This window comes from Cavia porcellus, unplaced genomic scaffold (genome assembly GCF_034190915.1).
Source record: "Cavia porcellus strain 051 isolate PalLab524CR breed Dunkin Hartley unplaced genomic scaffold, mCavPor4.1 scaffold_2, whole genome shotgun sequence".
Classification (NCBI taxonomy): Eukaryota; Metazoa; Chordata; class Mammalia; order Rodentia; family Caviidae; genus Cavia; species Cavia porcellus.
In genome coordinates this window covers 35,272,650-35,297,860 of record NW_026947485.1, presented here as the reverse complement: position 1 = coordinate 35,297,860, position 25,211 = coordinate 35,272,650, and the positions used below count along the sequence as shown (strand labels likewise).

Sequence of the window (25,211 nt, the reverse complement as noted above, 5' to 3'; positions counted from 1 at the left end):
CATGTTTTTTTAGGCACAACTCTGGGGAAATGGATATGATTTTGAGTTTTTTCCTTGTTTATGGGTTATGTGTATATTGATTGATAATTTTCTTGTACCAGGGATATATATTCGATGACTAAAAAATAGCTCCTCTCAAAGTTTCTCATTCACATCCTGACAAATTGAAATTTTTCTAAACTCATTATAGAATCTACTCAAGTGTACATATGTAGTCATAGGTTTCTGATCTTTAGATTTATTAAGAGTACCTGAAATCTCCCATAGTAAATATTGTATTTGAAAAGGATTGCTGGAACATATGTAAAGTCCTTTACAGTTAATACATTTGAAGTTCGAAAACCCCTCAGAGGTAAGATGTTGTACTCTTTTCTATACAGTTGTGTGTGGGAAGGCTTTGGAATACAAAATGACTTGTGCAGGGCAGCACAACTAAAAATTGTTAGAGCCAATCTTAGAATCCAAAGCTTTAATTTTGTTTTCTACACCTCTTTCCATTATTTCTGCGGCTCTCAGCCTTGGCTGCACATTGAAATCATCAAAGGGAGTTTAAAACAAAGCAAGCAAGCAAACAGATTTACAGGGCTCCAAAAGCCCAGAAACCTGGAAAATGATGTATAAAATCAAAGCAAAATAAAACCAGAGAAATTCTCCAGGTAATTCTCAAGAACTGTGGTAGTTGTGAGCTTCCTGAACTATGCTGGTTTGCCCAGACTTTGCTTAACCCTGAGAGATGATTGAGCCAACCAGGACACTTTCTGAGAATGAAGGCCTCTCTTTTGTTTTTGGAAATGTCTCAAAAAAGGAGGCCCTCAGTTCTTCCTTGGCATCTACATTTTCATTACCCATCCAGGATGCCAGCGAGACTGGACCAACTCCTTTGTTCTCATAGCCCAGTACTACGCTTGCAATGCCACACTTTCAGTAATACTGTTTTCTTGTTTAAAGAAACTTGGTCAAGGTTTTAACACTCACAGATATGCTTATTTGTGCTTATCTTTTTCCTCTCTATTTTTTCTTATAAAATTTTCTTGGGTCATTTGATGGTGCTATCAATGTGGGATTGTCTGTATAGTTGATCTTTTCTGAATGTTACATACTGCTAGCTAATAAAACTGCTACCTTCCAACTGGACTGGATTATTCAGAGCTAACATAGTTCTCAGACCAAGGCCAGTCGGCTCACTGTTGCCAGACCTTGCAGAATAATTAAGAGTAAGCTGTTAAAACTAGTGATTTGGTAATGTGATTTTATGTCTGTTGAATAACAAGAATAAAGTTGGAGCTTGTGTTTTGTTCATCCCCCCCGCTTTCTTTTTGTCTTTTTGAGTTTTTCAGGCAGGGTCTTAATGCAGTTCAGGTTGGCCTTGAATTCACTTTGTACCCCATTACAGGTGTGCTTCACCATGTCTCACATCTTTGCCTTTAAAAAATTGTTTTAAATTTATTTTTGTTTTACAAAAGTGTCAAAATTGTCCTGTTCTCACATGTAATTTCAAAGACCATGGACTAAATTTGTGAACCCCACAGGAACTGAGACAACTGCTGACCATCTACTTTTTCATACATATAGCGATAATAATCTTAATTGGTACCTATTTCGAGGCTGCAAAGTGGTAATTTTCAAAGTTTGGCAATTGTGGTCAATTTAGGACTCAGCCTCAATGTACTGATACTTGGTCTGTTCATTTGCAGCTACATTTATATATGTGTATTCAGTTTCTTGAAAAGACAGGAACATTTTTGGTTTAATGATAGTTTTTAATCATGAGTCAAGTATTAGAGAAGAAAAGTGGTTTCTACTTTACTTTGGCACCTTATGGTTTTAATTATGAGTGATTCTGGTCAAGTCAATAAAGTTAATTATTTTACATATTTTCTTGTATTTTGGCTTTGCATTATTTAGCAAATTTATTTTAAAATGACTGTTTTTTTTTTTTTTTTTTTTTTTTTTGTTGTTGTTTTTGCTTTGGTTGTGGTGATGAACACAGGGCCCCGTGCATGTTAGGCAGGCACTGTACCCCTGAGTTACAGTTGCAGCCCAAATATACCATTTTTAAAGGCATTGATTGGCAGTGAAATATCAGCATTAATCCTTTTCTATGTATGATTTTTAAGTTTCTACTTTGTGAGTGTTCTCTATTTTTCCAAATGTTTCCATAATATCTATCCAGCCATTTATAAACAGAAAAAGTAGCTTATATAAATAAACATGTGGAAACTTAAAAATATACATTGTTTTAGGCAATCAGAGACTTCTGTTGCTTTTTATCAAATAGGATAGATGTTACAGATGAAAAATAATGTTACTTTAGGTCTACTAGGCAAGTCCACTCCACTTGCCACTATTAATTAATTAATTTATTTTTGTCTTTTTCCTTCTTATCGATATTGGGGATCAAACTCACGACTGCCTGCTTGCAAGGCAGGCACTTATGCCACTGAGCTAAATCCCCAGCCCCCCCCCACTTGCCACTTTTTTATTATTTTATATAATTTTTATATTACATTGTTCCTATTACAAGAACATGGCAGACTTATTGTAGAAATCTGGGAAATACAACCGTAAAAAGGAAAGTTAACTTTTCTTTATTCCTAGTATCTAGAGGTTCTGTTGTTCACATTTTGGAGGATTTTTTTTTTCCAAAGTTTTGTTTCATTAAAAGTTACAAAATTGTCAATATATTGTCACTAAAAATTTCCATGCTTATTTATATAAGCTATTTTTTCTGTTTATAAGTATAGTTGCACAGATATTATGGAAACATTTGGAAAAATAGAGAACACTCAAAACCTAAAAATCATCCATAGTTCCAGAAATAAGCTTTAACGTTTAGTTACATATTTATTCATCTGTTATACACTGAGTTTATATCCTAATTGACTTTAAGTGTACCAAGTATAGTCATAGAACCTAGATGACATAAAAACTAATAAAAATCTAATGATTTAAGTGTTCAGTATGTGTTTCAAAGGCGTGAAAAACTAAGTTCCTAAGCAAATAAATAAAAGGTTATTATAGTTCTGTACAACTCATTTAGAGAGAAAAATGCACTTTTATTTAGTGTTTCCACTGGATGCTTGTCCCCAATATGTTTAAACTAGTTGAACAACTCTTCATAAATGGTAGAAAGAGTATCGTTACTATTGTCTTAAATGTCCAGCTGAATAGTGTTTTGACTGCGGATCAACTTATGGCTCAGAGGTGAAGGACAGAGAAGAGAAGGTGCAGTTTAGGAAAGCATGTCTGACCTCACTTTGCCCTTGGATTGAATACCCTCAGTCCAGTTGGATGCTGACATTGTGCCTGGGAAAACACAGCAATCTTTCATATCATGACTCCCTTATCCTTTAAATTCTAATTTCTACTCCTCTTTGTTAGCCTAGAACATGTCTTACAACTGTTTTTTCTCTTCATGTGTATGGAATTGTGTCATCTCGAAAGGTAATGTTCACATGCTATCCTTTAATACTTTGGATGTGTAATACATAGTAATATAACGTAGCAACAGGAACTTTGCAGATGTAATCAGTTTAAGAAGATACTGGTCATAGTGGATTGAGTTGGACCCCCATCTAGTGACTACCTTCTTTATAAAAAGAAGGAAATTTGGATACAGAGACAGAAGACACATGAGAGGAATGCATTTGACAATGGAGTCAGAAAGTCATATGATAATTCTTCTGTAAGCTATAGAATGCTAAGTATTGCTCCCAGCCACTAGAAGCCAGGAGAGGCACAGAAGATTCATTCCCTAGAGACTTCAGAGAGACCATTGCCTAGGTGTGAATTTGTTACTATAGTCCTACAAACCTAATTTACCCTCTAAGAGACTGGTTTTGAACCCTTTATTTTTCTCAACTCTCTCTGGTTATCCTTTCTGAACTTTCTCAAATGTGTGGATAAATTTTTTTGCACACATTTTTTCTTTAAAAATCTATAGACATTTTTCCTTTTGTTTTATATCATTTAGTGCTACAGAAATTGTACAATTACCCTGTTTTTTTTTCCTTTCATGAATTCTTTATTCTCTTTTTTCTTGATGTAGGATGTTGTATTACAGATAATTTATATTGAAATAGATGATTGCACTCCTCTGCCCCACCACTAACTTCGTTTGCTTCATGATGGCATTTTTCCCTGCAAACAAGAAAATATATTTTAGTGTATTTATATGTATGAATGTACAAATATCTGTTTTTAAAAAATGTTGTTTCTGTGCATCTTTTCCTCAAATCTTCCTGAATATCATTTGTTCCCAAGTTTTTCGATCTTTTTTTGTTGCTTTCACATTTAAATTTGTAGTACTCTCTAAGTTCTCTTTTTTTGCACCTTTAATTATTTAGAATATCAGTTAATAGTAACCTAATGCTTTGATTGTGGCTTTCTCCTTTGTTAGAGCATTTTTTTTCTCACAGTTTTTAACTTTGTACCTTTTTGCTATACTGTGCTGCTTTCAGCTTTTAGCCTATTTTTCCAAGAGGTGTATGTTGTTATATGCTACTAAGGATGCCAGAATTTATTGAAAATTTTTTGTCTCTAGTTTCGTGAAATTTATATTTTCCTTCCTTTTCTTATGTATTTTTCCTGTTTACTTATTTTTAAATAGGGTTAGGAAATACACCTAAACCTAATGTTGCTGACTATGGGAATGGAGATTGCCTTTTAGCCCATTATTGAAATATTTTGCTGTTAAATTATTTCCTAAGCTTTAGAAATCAGTTTCATATGTACACTTGCCAACTTGGTTGTTAGTGTTCATATTAATACAAACCTATTTTCTTGAGATGGAATCCCCAAATTGCTACATTACTTGTTTTAAATGATATACAGATAATAAGAAAATGTTACAAAATTATTTCCCATGATAATATTTATCTTTTCCGATTATATTTTATGAAAGACGATTCTGTTTGTCATAGCTCCAATGTCATTCCTCTTTGTTTTATTTAACCAATAAAATCATTTAATTTAAAGTGCTATTTCTAAACAGATTTGGATGAGGTGGGGAGCAGGTAGTTTCCTTTTACTTCAATGCAATACTGAATGGTTGCTTCATTTCGTTTGCTTTGCAGAATACAGACAATGCGAGAGTGGGCAGGGGTTGTTGTACGTACTTCCAAGTAAGCAGCTCACTCTCTTCGTTGGTGCAACGCTGTTAAACTATTTAAGTTTAGATTTAACTCTGTTCCATTAACCTTACATTTAGCATGCTTTCCTGAGAGATTCTGGCAGCAGTTTTCTGTGGTCCAGATTTCTAGCACTGCGAGTTGTTTGTCTTTTGCCTTCATAGATATTTTAAATGGAAACATGGGAGAAATTGTGTGGGGAATGACTTGATAAATACCATCTTGGTATTTTATCATCTCAGTTCTACATTTGGATGCCTATTGACTTGTCATTTTAGGCAATGTCTTTTAATGTTACTTTTGTTCTAAGTGGTACTTTTAAATGTATATATTTGACATAGACTAATGCAAATATTTATTAATTTAGGTAATTACTAAGACTTTATTTATTAATGTAAGAGAAAATTTTCTATTGTATTCCTGGACAGTTTTTTTCCTCTCTCTCTCTCTCTCTCTCTCTCTCTTTCTTTTTTTTTTTTTTTTTTGGGTGCTGGGGATCGAACTCATGACCTTTTGTTTGCCAAGCAGGCACTTATGCTGCTGAGCTAAACCCCCAACTTGTTATCCTTTTATTCTTTTGATATTTTAAAATTTTCAGCCTTCTGTTTGGATAGTTTTTTTCTCCATCCTCAGACATGATTTAAACACGTCGAGCCAGAAACAGTTACAAGGATTCATTTAGAGCTGGTGTCTGACCATAACTGAACTTCTGTCCTGGGAAGATGATGAACTGGACCTCTGATTCAGATATTTTTTTAATAACATCTCTGACATGATGCTGATTTTTAGTGTGTAGTACGGTAGATCTCCTCAGCCCAGAACTAATTGATGGATGGAAAGAGGTCAGTAATTTTGAGTTGAAAAGACAGCTGCATGTCAGGATAATTACAGATAGCTGGTACCTATGATTTAAAAGAAAAAAAAATAATTGTAATAAAAAATAGCATAAAATTTATCATCAGAAACATTTTAAAGGGATAACCTGCAGTTCAGTAGTGTTTACTATTTTCTCATTGCTGTTACCTGTTTGTTACTGCTTTCACCTTTTAAAACTTTTTGTCCTACTCATTGAGGAAGAATTAAGGCTCTGATAATTAACCCGATGCATTGTGATTTGTTAAGCTACCCAGATACTTCTGTGAAAGAACGGTAGAAAGCCACAGAAGATAAAACAATGAATGAAAGCTGAGACAAGAGAAGTGAAACAAAATTTATATTAGAGATAGTCTTAATGGCAGCAGTATTAACAAATATCTCATTTCTGTGATTTTAAAACATTTATGAAGTAGTAAGATTAGGAAAAAAGCAAAGTTATGTTCAATGGATACATCTGTCACAAGATATGCGTCTTTTTTAGATTTGTTAAAATGTAAGAAAACCTGTACCTTAGAGTCCAAGAGATATAGGAAAGTGTCCTCTGTGAGTAATGAGAAGTGATAAAGGGTTTGAGGAGAGAGGCAGGACCCAGATGACAACACTGACACAGCCTCGTTTTCTGAAAGGTCAAGGGTCGTATGCCCTCCACACATTCTGCCATCTTCATGCCCCACCAGCCTTCAGCTCACTGTGCTGTCCAGAAACTCTTTATGTCTACTTTCACTAGTGCTTATCGATAATAACTAGAGAATAACTTTAAGTTATTTTTTACTGAATTGCTTTGATTCTCCACTGTTATGGCTGTTGACAGCAAGTAGAAATGGTACATGGTTCTTAGTAATGACGACAGAATAACCAACAAAGTGTTGCGTATGTGAACCACCAATCTCTTGTTTACTGTGAGCAAATGAGTAGTATGTGGGCATTTGAAATATAAGTCTGCTTAAAATTCTGCCATGTGAGGTTAATTCAATTCTGTGGTCCATTTGTATTTTTTTTCCATGTAAAAAGTACCTTCTAATGGCATCACCAGTTCATCAATCTCTTTTCCATTATGTAAAGACTGCCTGAGTCCACCTTTTGTCAGTTGGCAAGTTTATCAGGACATATACACATAGAAAGGATTGTTACCTTTTCTAGGAGAAGAATGAACCATAAATATGAATGAGACTTTAAAAGAGGCTAATATAAATCACTACGAAAAATCTGTGGTAGACTCAGAATATAAAAATCACTGTGCGTTATAAATACTACAGCAAGTTTTTAAAAATCATTTCACAAAAAAGTAGAAATACATTTCTTCTTGCTACAGTAAAACTAAGTGATTTTAATACTGGTTGACCAGATTGTATGTGGAATACAGTATTATAGAAAGTTCCATAATAAAAAGTTCCTGGAGATGATGGATATTGTGGAACACTGATGCTTATTTGTAGGTGAAGATTGCATTGCTTTACAGTGATATTAAGATATCACAGGAAATTTTTATTTTTCTCTTTATATTTGTACTTGGATAATAGTACAGAGATTATCTATATCTGTGCATACGTGCGTGTGTGTGTATGTATGTATTCGTTCCTGTTTTCTACTGGGGTGTGAATCTAGGCCTTCTTACTGATCTACATTTTCAGCCCTTTCATATTTTATTTTCAGACAGGGTCTTGTTAAATTGTTAGGTTATCCAGGCTGGCCTACAACTTGATGTTTTCCTCAGCTTCTGTATTTTAAATTTCAAATGTTCTATTTTACTTAATCAAAAAGTCATTTTTCTAAAGTTAATGATTAACCTTTGGACTACTTACTTATAAGGCATCTAGAGAATTTTCTTTCTCATTTTTTTCCCCTTGTGTCTATTAATATTTTTCTAGCAAAAACTAATTTTAAACAAATGTGAACAACCTTTTAATCATATATTAAAGACGATTCTTTATAGTAAAAGAATCACCTCTTGAATAATTTCTTCTCTTTTAGGAAATAGTATATTTTTTGCTGAAGAAAATTTTCTTCCTTGTATATAATTCTTTTTTTGGTGTTTTTTTGAGTCAGAGTTTCACTATGTGGTTCAGGCTGGCCTTGAACTCACAGCAGTCCTCTTGCCTCACACTTCCGAGTTCTGAGATTACAGGCATGCGTCACTGCACCTGGCACATCATATAGAATTCTAATACAATTAAAGATTTATTCATTATATATTAAGTGAAGTGCATATCTTTATTTTGAAATCAAGATGATTTTCTTTTGAAAAATCATACTTTATTATTGATATTAGGATTGAGCCACTTTTGTAGTTAATAGAAGATCATGAAGTCTATGGTGAACCTCTTAGAATTTAGTGATAACAAGCAGCCCTATGTAGCACACGTGCCTGCCATAAGTTTACCACTCCGCTGGTGTAGGGCATAGGACTTGTTCTTTGATTCTTTCTAGTTGAGATCACTGTAGTATTTTAACAGCATTGGCACATTAAGACATGATTAAGCTCTGAATTCTGTGATTAAAGCTTCTTTTAAATGTCAGCCTTAAAGAGAACTAGCGACAGGCTACCATTACATTTTTACTCTTATTCACACATGATGACTAGAAGCATTCTAAATATTAAGTTTCCAGTAGGTCAGAAAATGTTCTTAGTTTATTTCTAACAGGAAACTTCTTCCTTACTTAAATAACCTTATTATTGTGAATTTTTAACCCTTATTGATAGGATTATTTCCAGAAGATGAAAAATAGTTCCAAAAGATGAGGAGTATAAAACAAAAGAGGCCTTTATTCTGGGAACACGGGGAGAGAGGACTGGCGTGCTGGCCGCTGGAATCTGGTGATCTCTCTCACGTGGACACGTGGCGTGGGGGAATATAAGTAGCCTAAGCTTAGGGCAGTGCCCTAAAGCCATTAGAGATGCACAGGAATTTCATTGGCACACGTTTGGCGCCAGGGGCAGGTTCCAAAGGGTGGGGGATATAGGTAAATCTCTAGGGGCGGGGGAGACAGGAGCTCCCTAATTCTGGCTGAGGCTTTTTCTGGCTACAGTGTGCGGTCTGGATCAACAAGCCTTTCACTTATTATTGTGGATTCTTTATTCTTCATTTTTTTTCGGAGGAATTGCTTTGTTTGTTTGTGTTTTTTCAGGCTAAATATTACAAGACATACAGTTCCTTCACTGCTAAGAATAGAACATATTTCTAAGATGGCAATATGTGATTATTATTTTCTTATCAACTTTCAAGTAATCTGACAAACCTCAAGAATACCACCACCCAGATTCCTATTAGTGATTTCCAGTTAAAAATATCATGGCTGACAAGTGAAAAAGAAATATATTTTCTAAATTTGTTATCCGTAGAACCTTTTTACTATAGTGAGTTCTAGGCTTCTTTGGAGCTGTTCCAGAATTTATGAATTTGAAAATTTGAATATAGAAATGAGCTGAAATGAGTGGATAAAGCTGATCTTGTAGTCATTCAAGTAGTTAAGCGCTGACTGACGCTTAAAACTGCACGTATAATTGGAAGTCATTTATGTTTTTTTTTGACTTAAAGATTAAATGACTTACTAGTGGTCCTAGTGATATTTTAGATAATAAAAGTAACAGAATTTTATGCAACACTAGTAGGACAGCTCTTACCTCATCTGTCATCTCCCAAGACATAACAAACCTGTGTTATTTATTAATTTGAGAATTATTATTTTTAAAAATTAAATTGCCTTATATTGTTAATGGGAACATTTCAGTTTACTCTCTGGTAATAGTTGTTTTCTGTGTGTGAGGTACATGCATGCATGTGCATGTTTGTGTATATGTGTGTGTGCATGTGTGTGTGAGTGTGTGTATCTATGTGGTAATGACCAGTGCTGTGAGCTACAGTCCCAGCACTAATTTGAGGATTATTGATTATAATAGAGTTAATCTGTGAGAATGTAAATTGTAAAAAATAAAAGATCTTTTTCCTGCCAACTTGTGCTAACAAGGACTGTCCTTGGGTCAAACTGGTATTTAAACATAAATACATTTTTATCAGTTGAAAGTCAAATGCTAAGGAAATGAAAGCCACTCCTTCCCAGAAATCACTCCTTGTCCTTTGTGGTTCTAATTTCTTTTATGTTATGATAACTGAATTTGGAATCACTGTATTTATATGGGTCATTAGATTCTAGAAAGGCCAACATGTGAGCAGTAAATGTTTGGGTTGTGGTTTCAGATGAAAGAATGGCTGCACCACGGCCAGTAATATAGGCAGTAATTATTATAGCTTCATTTGTGAAAGAATGCCACTGCCAGGATTGATAAAATCTATTGCTTTTGAGGAATACACCATTATAATTTACACTTACGTGATCACATAGTCAAATAATGTTTAAGTGGGAAAAGCACCTCATCGAGCTACTTTGTGGCCTGGGTAGTTGTAGTACATTGGATTCTGTATTGTTGAATGAATGATTGATGTACGAGCCAACGTAGGAGACTCTTGAGTTGAATGCCACTATTTTTTCTGAATGCTGCTGGTAATCATCTTGAGCACAATAGTGCCTTCTCAAGATGAACAGATACGTTGAAGAAAAGGAGACACTAAAATACCCATTGCTGATCCTGGAGTGTCATAATGTGAAACCCAGCAAAAGTGTTATTCTTTGTTCAGAGTGATATTAGCCTGCTTGGGTTTATTGAAAGTCAACATAATGGAGGATATGGGTAACTGTATATATGTTTAAGTGTAGAGTATTGATAACCATATTTCTAAGTTTTTGTTGGATAGTTGAACAGTACTGGTTGCAATCTCACTGTTTGAATCCCCACTTTATATGCTCCAATTTAGTATCTTGAGTAACTATTTGTAAGAAGACAATCTATAGTCATCAACTAGTGATTTCTCTTTGAAATTATGTATTATTCCTATCCATTTTCTGTTTTTTTAGTCTTTCTTTAAATTCAGTTTTAAAAAGAAGACACTACAGTACCCAGTGCTGATCATGGAGTGTCATGAAGTGAAATCCAGCAATACTATTATTCTTTGTTCAAAATGATTTTAACCTGCTTTAGTTTGTTTAATCTTAACATAAATGAAGCTATGGATAACTGCATGTATGTTTAAATGTATAGGATTGACAACCATGTTACTAAGTTTTTGTTGGACAATTGATTAGAACTTTTTGCAGTCTGTTTGAATTCCCACTTTACATGTTCCATTTTTGTACCTTGAGCAACTATTTGTAAAATGACATCAACTAGTGATTTCTTACTCTTTTTTTTTCTCTGAATGTATGTACTATTTCTACCTATTTTCTGTTTTGTTTAATCTTTCTTTAAATAAAAAAATGATCACAGTGTTTAAAACTTCGCTATAGTTAATAGGGTATCAGGTATCACAAGACAAAGACACACTAGGTGGTTTGGAGAATGAATTCAACTCCATCTGGCACTTAACTGACAAATGAAGGTGTTCAGCTTATTGCTCAGCCCAGAGAAAGTTCTCATAAATAGTTTAAACTAATAGAGGAAGTTAAAGGAACAGACCATAGAATATGAAGAACCAGCGAAAAGAACCAAGTTAGGAGCTGCAGGATTGGTGGTACTTTTGAGTGTATACTTTTTCCATGATGTGTATTCTATTTTTTTTTTTTTTGTCTTTTTCGTTTAGATTTACTCTTTTTTGCAGAATTATTTGTGTAAGTCAACGAATAGGAGAACAGTAAAGAGCAATGAGATCTCTTTATTCACCTCTGTATGTACAGTATATATTAAAAGACTTTGCATTCAATCCATAGTTGCTGAATGAACAGAGAGATTAGCAGAAGGTTGATATTTGTGTTGGATCATGAAAGGAAACTGAATTTGATTTAGCGGAGGGAAATGAGGTGGCTTTTCAAATAGTAGGACTCTATGAAAAAAGACACAGATGGTGGAATGAGTTTGATTTTGTGAAACATCCAACAGGTCAGTGTGATTTTTGTTGTTGGTAGATATTATGGTAGTGATTTATAAGAGATTGTTTCTGAAGACCAATTCTTAAGAATTTGGCATTGTGTTCTTGTTAAGTCCCTGTCCTGATTGTCTATCTTGTAAGGTAAACCTACTTTTGGAGAACAGTGTACTAAATGAGACTGGGATTTTGGGTTTCATCTGCATAAGAAACATTTATTCAGTTTGTATTGATTGAATGCAAACACCTGTACACCAAGACTCAGTGAAAACCTCTTTGGGGAACACAAATGAGAATTAGTCACTTTTTTACTAACAAATTCTGTCTTGCAGACTAATATAATTCCTACTCAACAATGTTATTATAATGCCATTTGTTACCCAGAGGACTCTAGCTAGAGGCAAATGTGTTAGCTTAGAACACTTGTTTTCTACAGCTTAGAGCTTCTCATATTGATTGGGATCATTTTCTCAATCAGATTATTAGCAAAGCTTTATTGATATTAATGGAATTGAATAAAATATAAAATCCCCAAAAGCAGTTCTCTGGAAGAGGGGAAGCCCTTCTACCGTCTAACTCCTTTCAGTACTAGGGATTGATTGAACCCAGAGATAGCTCTTTGTATGGAGCTATATCCCCAGCACGCTGCTCCCCTCCCTTTTTGAAAACAAGACAGGGTTTCCCTAAGTTGCTAGATTGCTCAACCTGAGCCCCAACTTGGGATCCTCCTGCTTCAGGCTTCCGTAGTGCTGTGATTACAGGCATATAGCAACATTTGAACCTTGAACTCTTCTCCTTTGGAGCTGGCATATCCTTTTGAGAGACAGCCATGGACTCTGCTAAAAAGATTTTATAGTTTAGCAGAGGCATAATCTGAAAGTAACTATTAAAATTCTTTCTTCTGCTTCCCCCTTTTATTATTCTTAATTGAATATTTACTGTACTGTATTACTTTTGGATTTTTAAAAAACTGAAGCCTGTTGGTTTGTTTTGTGGCCAAATTTAATAGTTAAAGTATTGTTATGAGAAGTAATTTTAATAGTAGTAGTAGCTGTAGCACCCAGTAGCATCTTATAATCCATTTTTTTAAACTTGTGCTCTAGATACTTTGTAGTGAACAAACGCTGAATTTTTCCCAGAATTTTAAGAGGAAGAAGAGAGAATTAAGAGTATAATCAGAAATAAAAACTAGGGCTTTAAAAGGGATTATTTTTCATGAATGTGTACTTGGATTAATGCATAATTATTTACTTTTATTTAGCGAGATAGCACACTGCAAATATTTTCTGATTTTGAGTCCTGTAGTTATTCTGTCTAGAGCACTACACAGCTCTTCATTTCCTTCATTACTGCACTTGGTGGTTGTTTTCCTAGCTCCTCTTAAGCTGGAGACTCTGAGGTTGAGTGTTAGAGCTGGAATGAAGACTTGACTCTGGGGCTTAGGGTTGCCGTTTATTACCCTGCAGAATACCAGCCCTTACATGTTTTCTGAAGTGCACTCCAAAGACATGGTTTTGCTTTCAACTGTGATGACACTATAATTGATCAAATATATTCTTTCAAGGAATCATAAATTCTTACTGGAGTTTGAGAAGATGTTGTGTTCATTTGTCAACATGTCACTCTAGGGACACAGGTGCAGCAAATTTATGGAAGAAGCACCTCACGCATCTCCTGAGCCACATAAATATGAAACAGAATTGATTAAAAACTTCTGACTTTAGATTACTTCTCTGATGGAGAGTAATTAAGAGCTTTTTGTAGAAAAGTTTTTGTATCATAGGGAGGCATTAGGTATGGAGACACCACAGAGATTTTTGGAGATGTCTGGTCAGAGAAGAATACTAAAGCATTTCTTCTCTGGCAGAGAGAATGTTGCACATTTTTAGTCAAGTGCATGATTAACTTTGACATTTGGAAATGGAACTTCACGTAAAAACAAGCATGGCACTTCTGCATGTTTAATTAAGGTGTTTAGTTCCTGTCAAGGCTGAGTTTTTTCCCCTGTGAAGGGCAATATATTCTCAACTTCTGAAATTTCAGAAACCTGTACTTAACCTTTAATTGTCACTCCATTTACATGGAAATCTGATTAACAACTTTTAAAGTTCATGAGCTCCTGGTAAATGCAATTAAGACCTTTTTTGATTTTGTTATTAAGAGTTGGCATTTAAAGAAGACTAGGACCGGCTACTATTGCTGTCTTCTGTGTAGCAGGATGTCTTGAGCAATTAGCAGAGAACATGAGGTACATGAATTTTACTGTATTGCTTCTGCGTTAACATGAGTGGTATTTAAATAGCATGCTGTCTTTTTCTTTTCTATGACTTGCTTTATGGTATGAGCTTATTACTGAGTGGTAGAATAGTGCCAAGGATAATTAGGTGGAGCTCTGGCAGTTTTCCTGTGTAAGACTTAAGCAAAAATTCTCCCTCCTCCTTGCTATTCTCAAATCATGTTTACAAACATTCACTCTCGTGTCATGTGGAATCATATTCATCACCCTACTTCACTGAACTATTCCATCTTTCTACTGGCTGTGTTAGCCTTTTTTGAGAATTAAAAATTGAAGTATAGTTAATAGAAATAATTCATGTACACAACTACTATTTTGCGAAGACTTAGACATTGCAGCTATTCAGCCATTGCCCTTGGGTCATAGGGGCAGAGGGTGAACTGTATTTATTGAAGCAGAACATGTAATATAATTTACAAGTTGAGATATTTGGTTATATATGGGAGATGGGAGGTATATTAGTCAGCTTTTCCATTGCTGGGACAAAATTCCTGACACACACCACACAAAGAAGAAAAGGTTTATTTTGACTCATGGTTTCAGTTGATAGATAGCAGGTTCAATGTAGAAACAGCTTGACAGTGAAAAAACTGCTCAATTTTTGGCATCTAAGAAATGACAAGGAAAGGGCTGGGACCAGGGTATGCCTCCAGTGACCCTTCTCCTCCAGCCGCATCCTGCTGCCTCACAGGACATTTAACTATGAACTTATCAAAGTTAGTAAATCTGTAATCCTCTTAAAACTCTGGTTCTGAATATATAATACTTTTGGGGGAACATACTAAATCTAAGCCATAATGGAGGGCAAATAACTAAAAGCTGGTGGAATATAATTGGATCATATGGTGCCAATCAGGGAACCTCTCACACCCTACTTTATGATAGAATTTAGCTTCTGTTTTCTGATGCATATCATGGGTTTCTTTAGGTACTTCATCTGTCCGGGACACTGCTCATTAGTATTTGCACAGTTGGCAAGAATAATCAATGAAAATACTAACATAGATAATTCAATAAAATACATCACAGAACCATACTGTTAAATAATACTTGAATCTTTATATATTTCTATACTATGAAAAATTCAACAGCATAGATTGCTTTTAAATAAAAGTTCAAATAAAATGCAGAAATATAAAGTTAAATAGAAACCAAGCTAGAAAAATTAAATTTTATGGGAGAACTATCAGTGAAATAGTTGTCTATTTTTGGAATCTAATGTTTCTATATTTACTGTAAACTCATTTAATCCAACAATGTAGTTCATTTTACTAATCTTTTAAATTGTAGACTAATCTCAACTGCAGTAAATAAATTAATTTAATGCTACATTTTGAATTAACATGGAATTTTGTAAAATGGTCTGTATTAATCACAGACCTAGTATAAATGTGATTTTTTTCTTCAAAAAAGCTGATTTTACACACACACACACACACACACACACACACACACACATTCCTTTAACCAAATGGTGGATAGGTAGTATTTTCTTTTAAAAAGCAATTTAATATTAATGTTTTGCTCCAAGAATATACGTCATTACTTTCACACAAAAGGATTTTGCTTGTATTAAGGAAAGAATTTTTCTTGTGGATCCAGGGGTTTACATAACCTGGAAATGAATGCTGGTAAGCACTTCTCTTGTTATGAAGATTTTTTATAGGATATTTCAGTTTGATTGAAAATAATGGTCATATAGAGTAGTATTAGATAAAGTACCTTTTCATCTAGTCAAACTGGGAACTTAAGAGATATACATGGGAAATACACACACACACACACACACACACACACACACTCGAGAGCTAAAATAATTGCACTACTCATTCTATTAGTTCATTGAAAGGAACAGTTAGTGCTTATATTTTTTGATCAATTTTGTGTGCCTATTTCTGGTAACCTGAGCAGCTATTTTGAAGATAACAATATGCAATAAAAATGTTTCCTGTCATCTTGTTTTGAAATTCTGTATTATTTTTATTTTAATTCTCTTTAAAAAAAGAGAGAGATAAACATGAGGGAAGTAAAACTTGCAGTTGTGTGTGATTAATTACCAATTTTGGGTCTGTGGGTCCCATAAGAATTTGAATGATTTTAGATAAATTGATCTTTCAAATTGTGTGGATGGGCTAGGAGCTAATCCTTGAAGGAAGGCTAGGGTTTCAGGATGTGTCATTCTATTTAGGGGAAAAAATTATCTATCTATCTATCTATAATATTTAGGAATAATATATATAATATTTAGGGATAATATATATATAATATTTAGGGATTTTATATATATAATATTTAGAGATTTTATATATAATAGTTATGGATTTTATATATGTAATATTTAGGGATTTTTTATATATATATATGTGTGTGTGTGTATATATATATATTTCAGAAGAAATACCTTACTAAATTTAATGATCTTGCAAGAGCCTGATCCTGGTGAGTTCATGTGAGTTTTTCTTTATGGACACCTTAAAGAAAGGAACCATTTATTTTTTTTTGCATATGGTGCCTTCAAAACTCCATTCCCCCTCCTCCCCTAGTTTTCACAACATACTTCTTAAATCCTAATGGGAATTTATTCCACTTATGAGTATGGTTTCAAGCTGTGCCCATTTATTGATAAATACCTCAATGTGATCCTTCTTTATAGCTGAGTAGTACTCCACTGTATAGAAATACCACAACTTTTTTATCCATTCCTCAATTGATGGACACTTGGTTTGTTTCCAAGATCTGGCGATTACAAATTGTGCTGCTATAAACATTGGTGCGCATATATCACTGTGGTATGATGCTTTCAGTTCTTCTGGGAATATGCCTAGAAGTGGAATAGCTGGAACAAATGAGACTTCCAATCCTAGCTATTTGAGAAATCTCCAGACTGACCTCCACAAAGGTTGTACCAGTCTACACTCCCACCAACAGTGTAGGAGAGTTCCTTTTTCCCCACAGCCTCTCCAGCACTTGTTGTTGTTGGTTTTCTTGATCCTAGCTATTCTTTCAGGAGTGAGATGGAATCTCAGTGTGGTTTTAATTTGCATTTCCCTAATAACCAATGATGATGAGCATTTTTTCATGTATTTATTTGCCATTTGTATTTCTTTTTCTGAGAAGTGTGTATTCATCTCAGATGCCCATTTTTGGATTGGGTCTTTGAATTTTGGGGGTCTGAGTTTTTTTAATTCTTTGTATGTTTTAGACAAAAGTCCCTTGTCTGAGGGGGAGTTCACTAAGATCTTTTCCCAGTTTGTGGGTTTTCTTTTCACTATGCTGGAGATTTTTTTTGACTTACAGAAACTTTTTAATAAGAGGTGGTCCCAGTTATTGATTCTGGGAAGTATTTCCTGTGCAGTTTGAGTCCTGTTCATGAATTCTCTACCTACCCCTATGTCTTCAAGGTTTCATGCTTGATTTTATTCTCTTACAATAAAAAAGTAAAAAAAAGTAATAAGATCTAAGGGAGCAATAAAACCCAAAATGTGTAAATTTTGTTGTAATAAAGAAAGGGAAAAAATAGTGCCCTAAAGGATACAACAGCAAGGAAGTTTGGGTGTGTTAAATAGAAGACCATATTAATATTTTTGATTGGATTACTGAACACAACTATTTGAAGTCTCACTGTTTGAATGTTCACTTTGTATGCTTTGATCCTGTGACCTGAAACACGGTTTCTAAGATGATAGCGTGTAATCTATTAACTGGTGATAGCTTACTGTTTTTTTGGGTTTTTTTGTAGTTCTGAATTACTTGCACCCTTACACTGTTTTGTTTTGTTCTGCTTTTTTTCTCTTTTTCCTTTTAAATTAAAAAAAAAATCCTAATGGGAAGACACGTAACATAGTTTGAATTACTCTATAGGTACAGAATAAATGCTAATTGAATCTGATCTACATTTGATATTTCTAAAAATCTCGTTTTGAATGAATTATAAGCAAATATTTTATGTGTGTAAATATTCACAGTTTACAGATAACCAATATGAAAGGGTCTTTAGTACTTGATCTATTAATTGAAAATGCTATGCCTTAACTACTTAATTCAATAAATCTCTCTCTCTTGAGAGTAATTTTCATCTTTTCCGATATACATTAACTCTTTCAGGTCACTAGGGTAGCACTTATCTCATTGAAGCAGAAATTTAATACATAGTATTCCTGTAATCTGAGTAAATTAATGTACTTCAAAAGGCCTGAAGTTTCACTGTGAGTGTTGTAGTTACACTCTGAGGAGCTCATCTGTGACTGTGGAGCATCAATAAATAGCTGCCCTTTAGATCATCTTACTTTCAGTTTAGGTAACCTATTAGAGAGGACCCACTTTATGTTGTGTTAGCTGTCACAGAGATACAAAGAGAACACATGGCTTAAACTAAAAGGCAGGAGAGAAGGTAAATGGCTACAAGATAAACTCCTTGAGAGATCTAAACTGAGGTATATGTTTCAATTAGAGTGAGTTAGCATAGTTGACAGTTAATAAAAATGTTAATTTTCTGGAAGACAGAAATCATGACTTTTTACACAATATTCTCATGTATATTCCTTCATCTTATGTATGTGCGTGTGTGTATGTGTATAGATATGAACAAATATATGCATATGTGTGGGAATCAGGAGATTAATCCAAAGTATCTACGTATGCCACGTCTGCTGTATGTGAATATAAATTATTAATATCTGACAGAAACAGTAAGAAAGGCCAGTTAGCATCTTATGGAGATATTTTCCCTGGTTGCCTGATAGCCTCAATTTGGATGTAAGTCTTCTCCTGGGATATTGTCCTCCAACTAGAAAATAGAATAAGAATGAATTATCTTACCTATCACATGTTACATACTGATATCTACTGGGAAAACAGAGGCAGCTACTTGGAGTAAGACTAAGAGGAAATGACATAAAAAGACCACTTGCAAAAAGAACTTTTAAAACAAGACAAACAAAACACCTCTACGGAAAGCCAAAACTTCAAAGGTATAGTATCTATGTCTATTTCTCTTGCATGTGCCATCTTCTTCATGCATTTGAACACTGATTAGTAGCATTTGGCTAGAACTAACATGATTAATTAAAATCAGTTAAATTCTATTTAGCATCATAACTTTCTTGATTTATTTATGTTTGACAGATGGAGGCAGTAGTTATAGACAAGAAGGATCCCCTCTCTGCAAAAAAAGAAATTCTTACTTGACAAATAACTGAGAGCTTTTAAGGGGATTGGACAAAATCTAGTTTTGTCACTTGGTAATGGTGTGAAAAGAACTAACAGAAATTTATCTTACCAAGGTTGATTGGGACTTTATTAAAGGATTGATTATATTGAGCCTAATCTGGTAATATGTTATGGCATAGAATGACATATGTGTAAGTTAGGATGATTATTTGAAAGACTGTGTTATAATCTATGTGAAGGATGAGGATCTGATATTAAAGGATCAATACAGGAATAAAATATTTAGAAAAGGAAATGGTCATGAAGTGAATATAATATTAGAACTATAGGACTTGTGGGTAATTTGGAGACAGTCACAGCTAAATACAAGTTTTGATCCTGGAGATGGGGGGAGTTTCTCAGTAGTGTAGCACTTGTTTAGCATGCACAAGCCCTGTGGTTCAATCTCAGTACTTACATAGAAAAAAATTCTGGATGATCAGAAAAATGGTAATGGCTTCAACACAACAGCAAGGGTGGAGAGAGAGAGAGAGAGAAAGAGAGAGAGAGAAATCAGGAAGTCTTTATTTCCTTTTCTACTTCTTTCAAGAGAGGTGGTAGTGAAGTTTGTATCTCCAGACAGAGTTTGTTGGATCTGTTTCCACAAATTCTTTTTTTTAGGTACCAGGGATTGAACTCACAATCTTGCACTTTGCAGGCAGATGCTTATGTCGCTGAGCTAAATCCTCAGCCCTGTTTTTGCAATTTCTTTCAGAAAATAGAGATGATGGAACCTTTTCCAACACATACTATTAAGGGCGGTATTATCCTAATAGGCAAATATATCACAGGAAAGTATAGAGTGTTCTTTGTCATGAATCTAGATACAGTTATCTTGAACAGAATATTAGCAAATTGAATCTGTTAGCATTTTAACTACATTATATACAATGATTAGTTGGGATTTGTTAAAAGAAATCAGTTAATGTAATACACTATAATAGAATAAAGGATCAAACCTATGGAATCATCTCAATAGATTCAGCAAAGCATTTGCCCTCCAATGATGATTAATAAAAGAAGGAACTTTCTCAATCTGGTAAAAGGCATCTATGAAAAACTTGTAGCTAGGATCATAATGTATGTATTCTGAAATGATTATGATGATTATATACTATTGTAGAGAGTTGCAGGGCTATGGCGTGGTCTGGGCATGATTGAACTGAGAAGGAAGAGACACTCGGGGGCAAGATAGGCCACAGCTGAGGCCACCTGGTGACTTTCTGGATAGTTTTCTTTGGTTAGCATCATCTGTTGCTCTGAAGGATCCTTGAACCACCCCCCCCCCCCAAGATCCTGTTCAAGTTTCCTCCATTGTCCACTGAACTTCTTGCTTATTCTAATTAAATACAGGCTGCATAGCATCAGTCAGCTGGCCAGCTAGCAGATTTCACTCCTCCTGCAGCCCTAAAGACCATGTTGCTTTGCCTTATTCCTTTGAGCCTTCACTATGCACCTTTTTGGGAGATTGGGGTCTACGCACAGACCCCAACAATATACTATGTATATTTACTTAAAAATCAAACTCTACACTGTATTGAGTGAATTTTATAGTGCATGAATTATACTTTAGCGAAGGCATTCTAAAGCTATTTTGGATAGATTACAGATATTCGAGCATATATGTCCTTCAAAGCACTGATGACTTTTTATGAGGTTGGAGATACACACTTAGCAGTCCTAATGCAAGTTAACTTGTGAAGTATGGAAATCTCATCAACATTGTACCTTTTCATATTATGTATTTTGGAGTAAACATTTATAATTATTTGTATACTTTACAAAGTGGTATATTCCAAACTAAATTTATTGTCTGTACTTAACCTGCTCTCCTGCAGTCCTGGTTATTGTTCATGGCATCACAGTAGTTTTAGTACTTCAAATGTGTACTCTTTTAGCTACTGTTTTTATTTTTCCTCTGCTTTTCAGAACTGGTTAAGTTTTATTTTCTGCCCATGTTGATTGTCAGGTTCATACTTCATTATATGAACATAATCGCATTACCACTACTTCAATATAAAACCTATTCATTATTATCATATCATATTATTTACCTTGTTGGGTGTCTTGGTTACTTTTGCTTGTCCTTAAGACAAAACACATGACACCTAACAAGAAGGAAGGAAAGGTTTATTTCTTACAGTTTTTTTGAGGTTTCAGTCTGTATTCAACTGGTTCCATGGCAGAGTGGTATGGCTGACGGGCAGCAATTTATGGTGGCTGCATTTAGCAAGGGCAAACAGAGCAAAAGAGAGAAGATATGACTTTTTCCTGCCATTACACTGTATACTAGCTCCACCCCTGGATGGGTGTAGCACTCACAAACCACCAGTCCATGTACTAGACAACAAACCAATCCTAAACTCTAGATTTGGCTGCATCCATGATTGCATGAGGCTTTTGGGGGCTACCTACATAAACCATGACAGGTGGCTTTCCCTTCTTGCTCTCCTCCCTTTTTAGAATTTCTGTAATCATTTTTTGGTTTCCAGTGTCATTTTCTTCTAGAGTATGATTATATGTACTGCAAGATTAACTTATGTACCATGTATTTATTAACATGTCTACTCAAAGCCTTTTTTTGACTCCTCATTTTTTTACTTGCCTTCAGCCCATGAGCTTGATATTAAAGATAGTTAGAAGTTTGTCCATGTACGTCTTTCCAGGATTATCTCATTGTTTATTTTTATGTCACCTAAAATAGTCACTGTTTACTGTGATGCCTTTTTCCCCCCAGCACTATTTCTTTGCTTATTCTGTTCCAGTTGCCAGGTTTTACACATTCTAAGATTTTACTTTTGTCCTTTTGTGGTGCTACAATCTTGAAGATTTTATTCATTGTCCTGAATAGGCACACTTTTCTCCTATATATGCTCATAAACATTTCTTCATCCTTAATGTTTTACTACTTTTTCCTTTGTTTCTAGTCATCTATGTGGTTCTCTATTGCCAGAATTCTATCTTGGTGGGTGTTTTGGTTACATCTAGAAAAATACCTTGAATAAATGTTAAATAAATGAAAGCATAAAATAAATAAAAACATTCTTTTGAAAGTTTTTTAAATCAGGTCTTTTTGTTAAGAGTTCTGTGGGGAAACAGGACAAAAAAGACACAAAACATGAAGTCTTTGATCTAGGCTTTGCTGATTAAGTGTTTGATATAAGACCAAGATCTACATGTGTACTGTTGGAATTTCAGAATTTTTTCATTTGTTTTATGCAGAACACCAAAATAATGAGCTATTCAAAAGACCATACTAATAGTAGTTTAATAGTACAATTGCCATTGATAATGAGTACAATTAAATAAGCAGCCATTCCATTTTCAAGATGACTGTTTCTACTTTTTTTTAAATTGCAGAATATTTTAGGACTTCTATATGAGAAATTAGACTACCATTTGAAAAATATAGATATTTCTCTTAATATTTCATTATCTGGCTACCGTGATGGTTTTTAGGAATTTTAAATGGAAATCTTTTAACTTTAAATATTGGTATATTGTTTCACTACTTCTGGTATGATATTTTTGGGAATCAAGGTGACAGTTTGAAGAATGTATTACCCGATTTTATCTTTCAGTTTTCTCAGAATTTCTCTAAGTCTTACACTGTATCTGAATGCTACTAGTGTGAATAGAATTTCATGGTTAAGAGAATAGATTTAGAGGCCATTAAACATAGTTGAAATCCTGGCCTATTATTTTAATGTGTGAGTGATTATAGAAACGGTATGTTATGTTTTAATCCCCACCATATATTCTTGGGAACTCTAATGATTTCTGTTATAGATCTATAATTTTCTTTTGTAGCAATGGAAACTCTTTAAACTGCTGTTTTAGAATGGTAGAGTAGTTGATTCAAGCTCAGTTCCCAACTCCTTTGGGTCTAAAATGAATTGATTTTATCAGTAGGATCTGTTTGCAGTAGTTGATCAGAAAAACAGTTGCTTTTCTTTTCATTTCAAGATGGAAGTTTTCCTGGAAATTTTTCAGGTTATGACTTGTGAGCTTCTTTTAGCCCCACTCTCTTTAGGAAGTTTACCCATTGTGCTGCTAGAGTGAGGGGTAAGAGCGCCATCTTTGGAATTGGCCCACCACGGATTGTAGCTCCTGAACATCTATGAGTCCCATTTCTTTATGCTACAGCCTGACGACTTCCTTGATAAAATTTTATGCTTTAAACAAATAGTACATCTACATAGTTTAGCACCTCAACTGCAGCATAGTAAGCCCAAAGTAAATATTAGGGCTTGGCTGCGAAGGGCTGTGTAGTTTGGAGTAATGAGGATTATATTATAATTAAAGAAAGATATTGACTCTGCGTGTTATCTGGCACACAGTGATGTTAAGTAAGAATATATCCTTTATCCTTATTTACCAATACTACCACTCTCTTGGCTCTGAGCAGGTAAAAAGTAGATGGCTTTCTGGGTATAATGAGTCTTGCTTCAGATGTCCAGATAGAAAAATGAATAGCTGGGTTATTATATTTCTGAATGTCATAAATGAGGTTTTAGAATTAGATGTGTAGACATCACGTTACAGGTGTGTAAACTAAGCTGTTTATCTGCTTGCACAGATGCTGTTGACAGAATACTTGGACATGAAAAATACTCGTACAGCTTCAGAACCATCAGCTCAACTCAGCTATGCTAGTACTGGACGAGAATTTGCAGCCTTTTTTGCCAAAAAGAAACCACAAAGGCCAAAAAATTCGCTTTTCAAGTACGTATTATTCTGCTGCTAAGAAAGCGGTGTCAAGAAGTTTTAGATTCAAGTAGGATGATTTTCTGCTTTATTGTCAGCCATTACTTTCTCCAGCTGAAGTTGATATGAAATAATTTATAGTTGATAGATACATATGTTAATTTTGTTTACTTTTTAATATAAGTTAATGTGACAAATTTTGAATAGCTATTTTAGAATATGGTTACTAAACTATCTAAAACTAATAAAAATTTCTTTAAAATTTGTTTCTGGGGAACTTTATATAAAATTAAGACAAATGAAACATCTCTAGAGAATTTTATTTGAAACCAAAGGAAATAATGTATGTCTGCTTTAATCCTCAAGTACAAAAAAGTAACAGTTAATGACGTTATATAACTCTATGTTCATACTGTTGGTATTTACATGATTGGTTGTTCAATTAAAAAATAATCTGAAAGTTTTTAAAAATTTACTTTCTTGATTAACTCTAGAAGGCAGTATGCTCAAGCTATGTGTCTTTGGTAACACCTAATAGTTAATATTATTAATGTTATTATTGGTATTGTTTACTGCCATTGATTAAGTGCTTCCTATGTGTGAGTTTTTCAAAATAATGTTAATTAAACATAATTTGATTTATAGCATTTCAGGAGAAATAGTAGAAGCTAACATTTATTGATTCCTTACTATGTACTAGCTGAGATTTTTACCATTTTTATGAATTATGTTTTTTGCTCATTATGACTTTATAGGCAAGTATGCTATTTTAATCAAATCATCCATATAAAATATTGAGATGCAAGAAAGGCTAAGATCACATAGCTAACAAGTGGTGAAACTAGGTTTAATTTCTGGCAATCTAACTTCAGACCTGTGTATGCTTTTGAGGATTTAACAGATACATATAAAGTTTATTTATAAATGCAAGATGTATCATTCTATTTCTTTGAATTCTTTTGCAGTAGCTAAAGCTCTATTATATTTTAATCTTCCATCTTTGTCTTAGTTATTTTTCTCTCATTGCTAGGATAAAATACATGGCACCCAAAGTTAAAGGGGAAAAGGTTTATTTAGCTT

At 34.1% G+C, this 25,211-nt stretch overlaps 1 protein-coding gene across 2 annotated transcripts in view; it reads left to right on the top strand.

The window, feature by feature from the left end:
• The window catches only part of Exoc4 (exocyst complex component 4), a 722,212-nt gene that overhangs the window by 174,251 nt on the left and 522,750 nt on the right, over window positions 1-25,211 (top strand). For both annotated transcript variants that reach the window (XR_010044694.1, XM_003467878.5), the window contains exon 8: window positions 24,004-24,149. Coding sequence is in view for 1 of the 2 variants with exons in the window: in XM_003467878.5 (XP_003467926.2) it covers window positions 24,004-24,149 (146 nt within the window). In the remaining variant the exon portion in view is untranslated. The remainder of the gene's footprint in view (window positions 1-24,003; window positions 24,150-25,211) is intronic.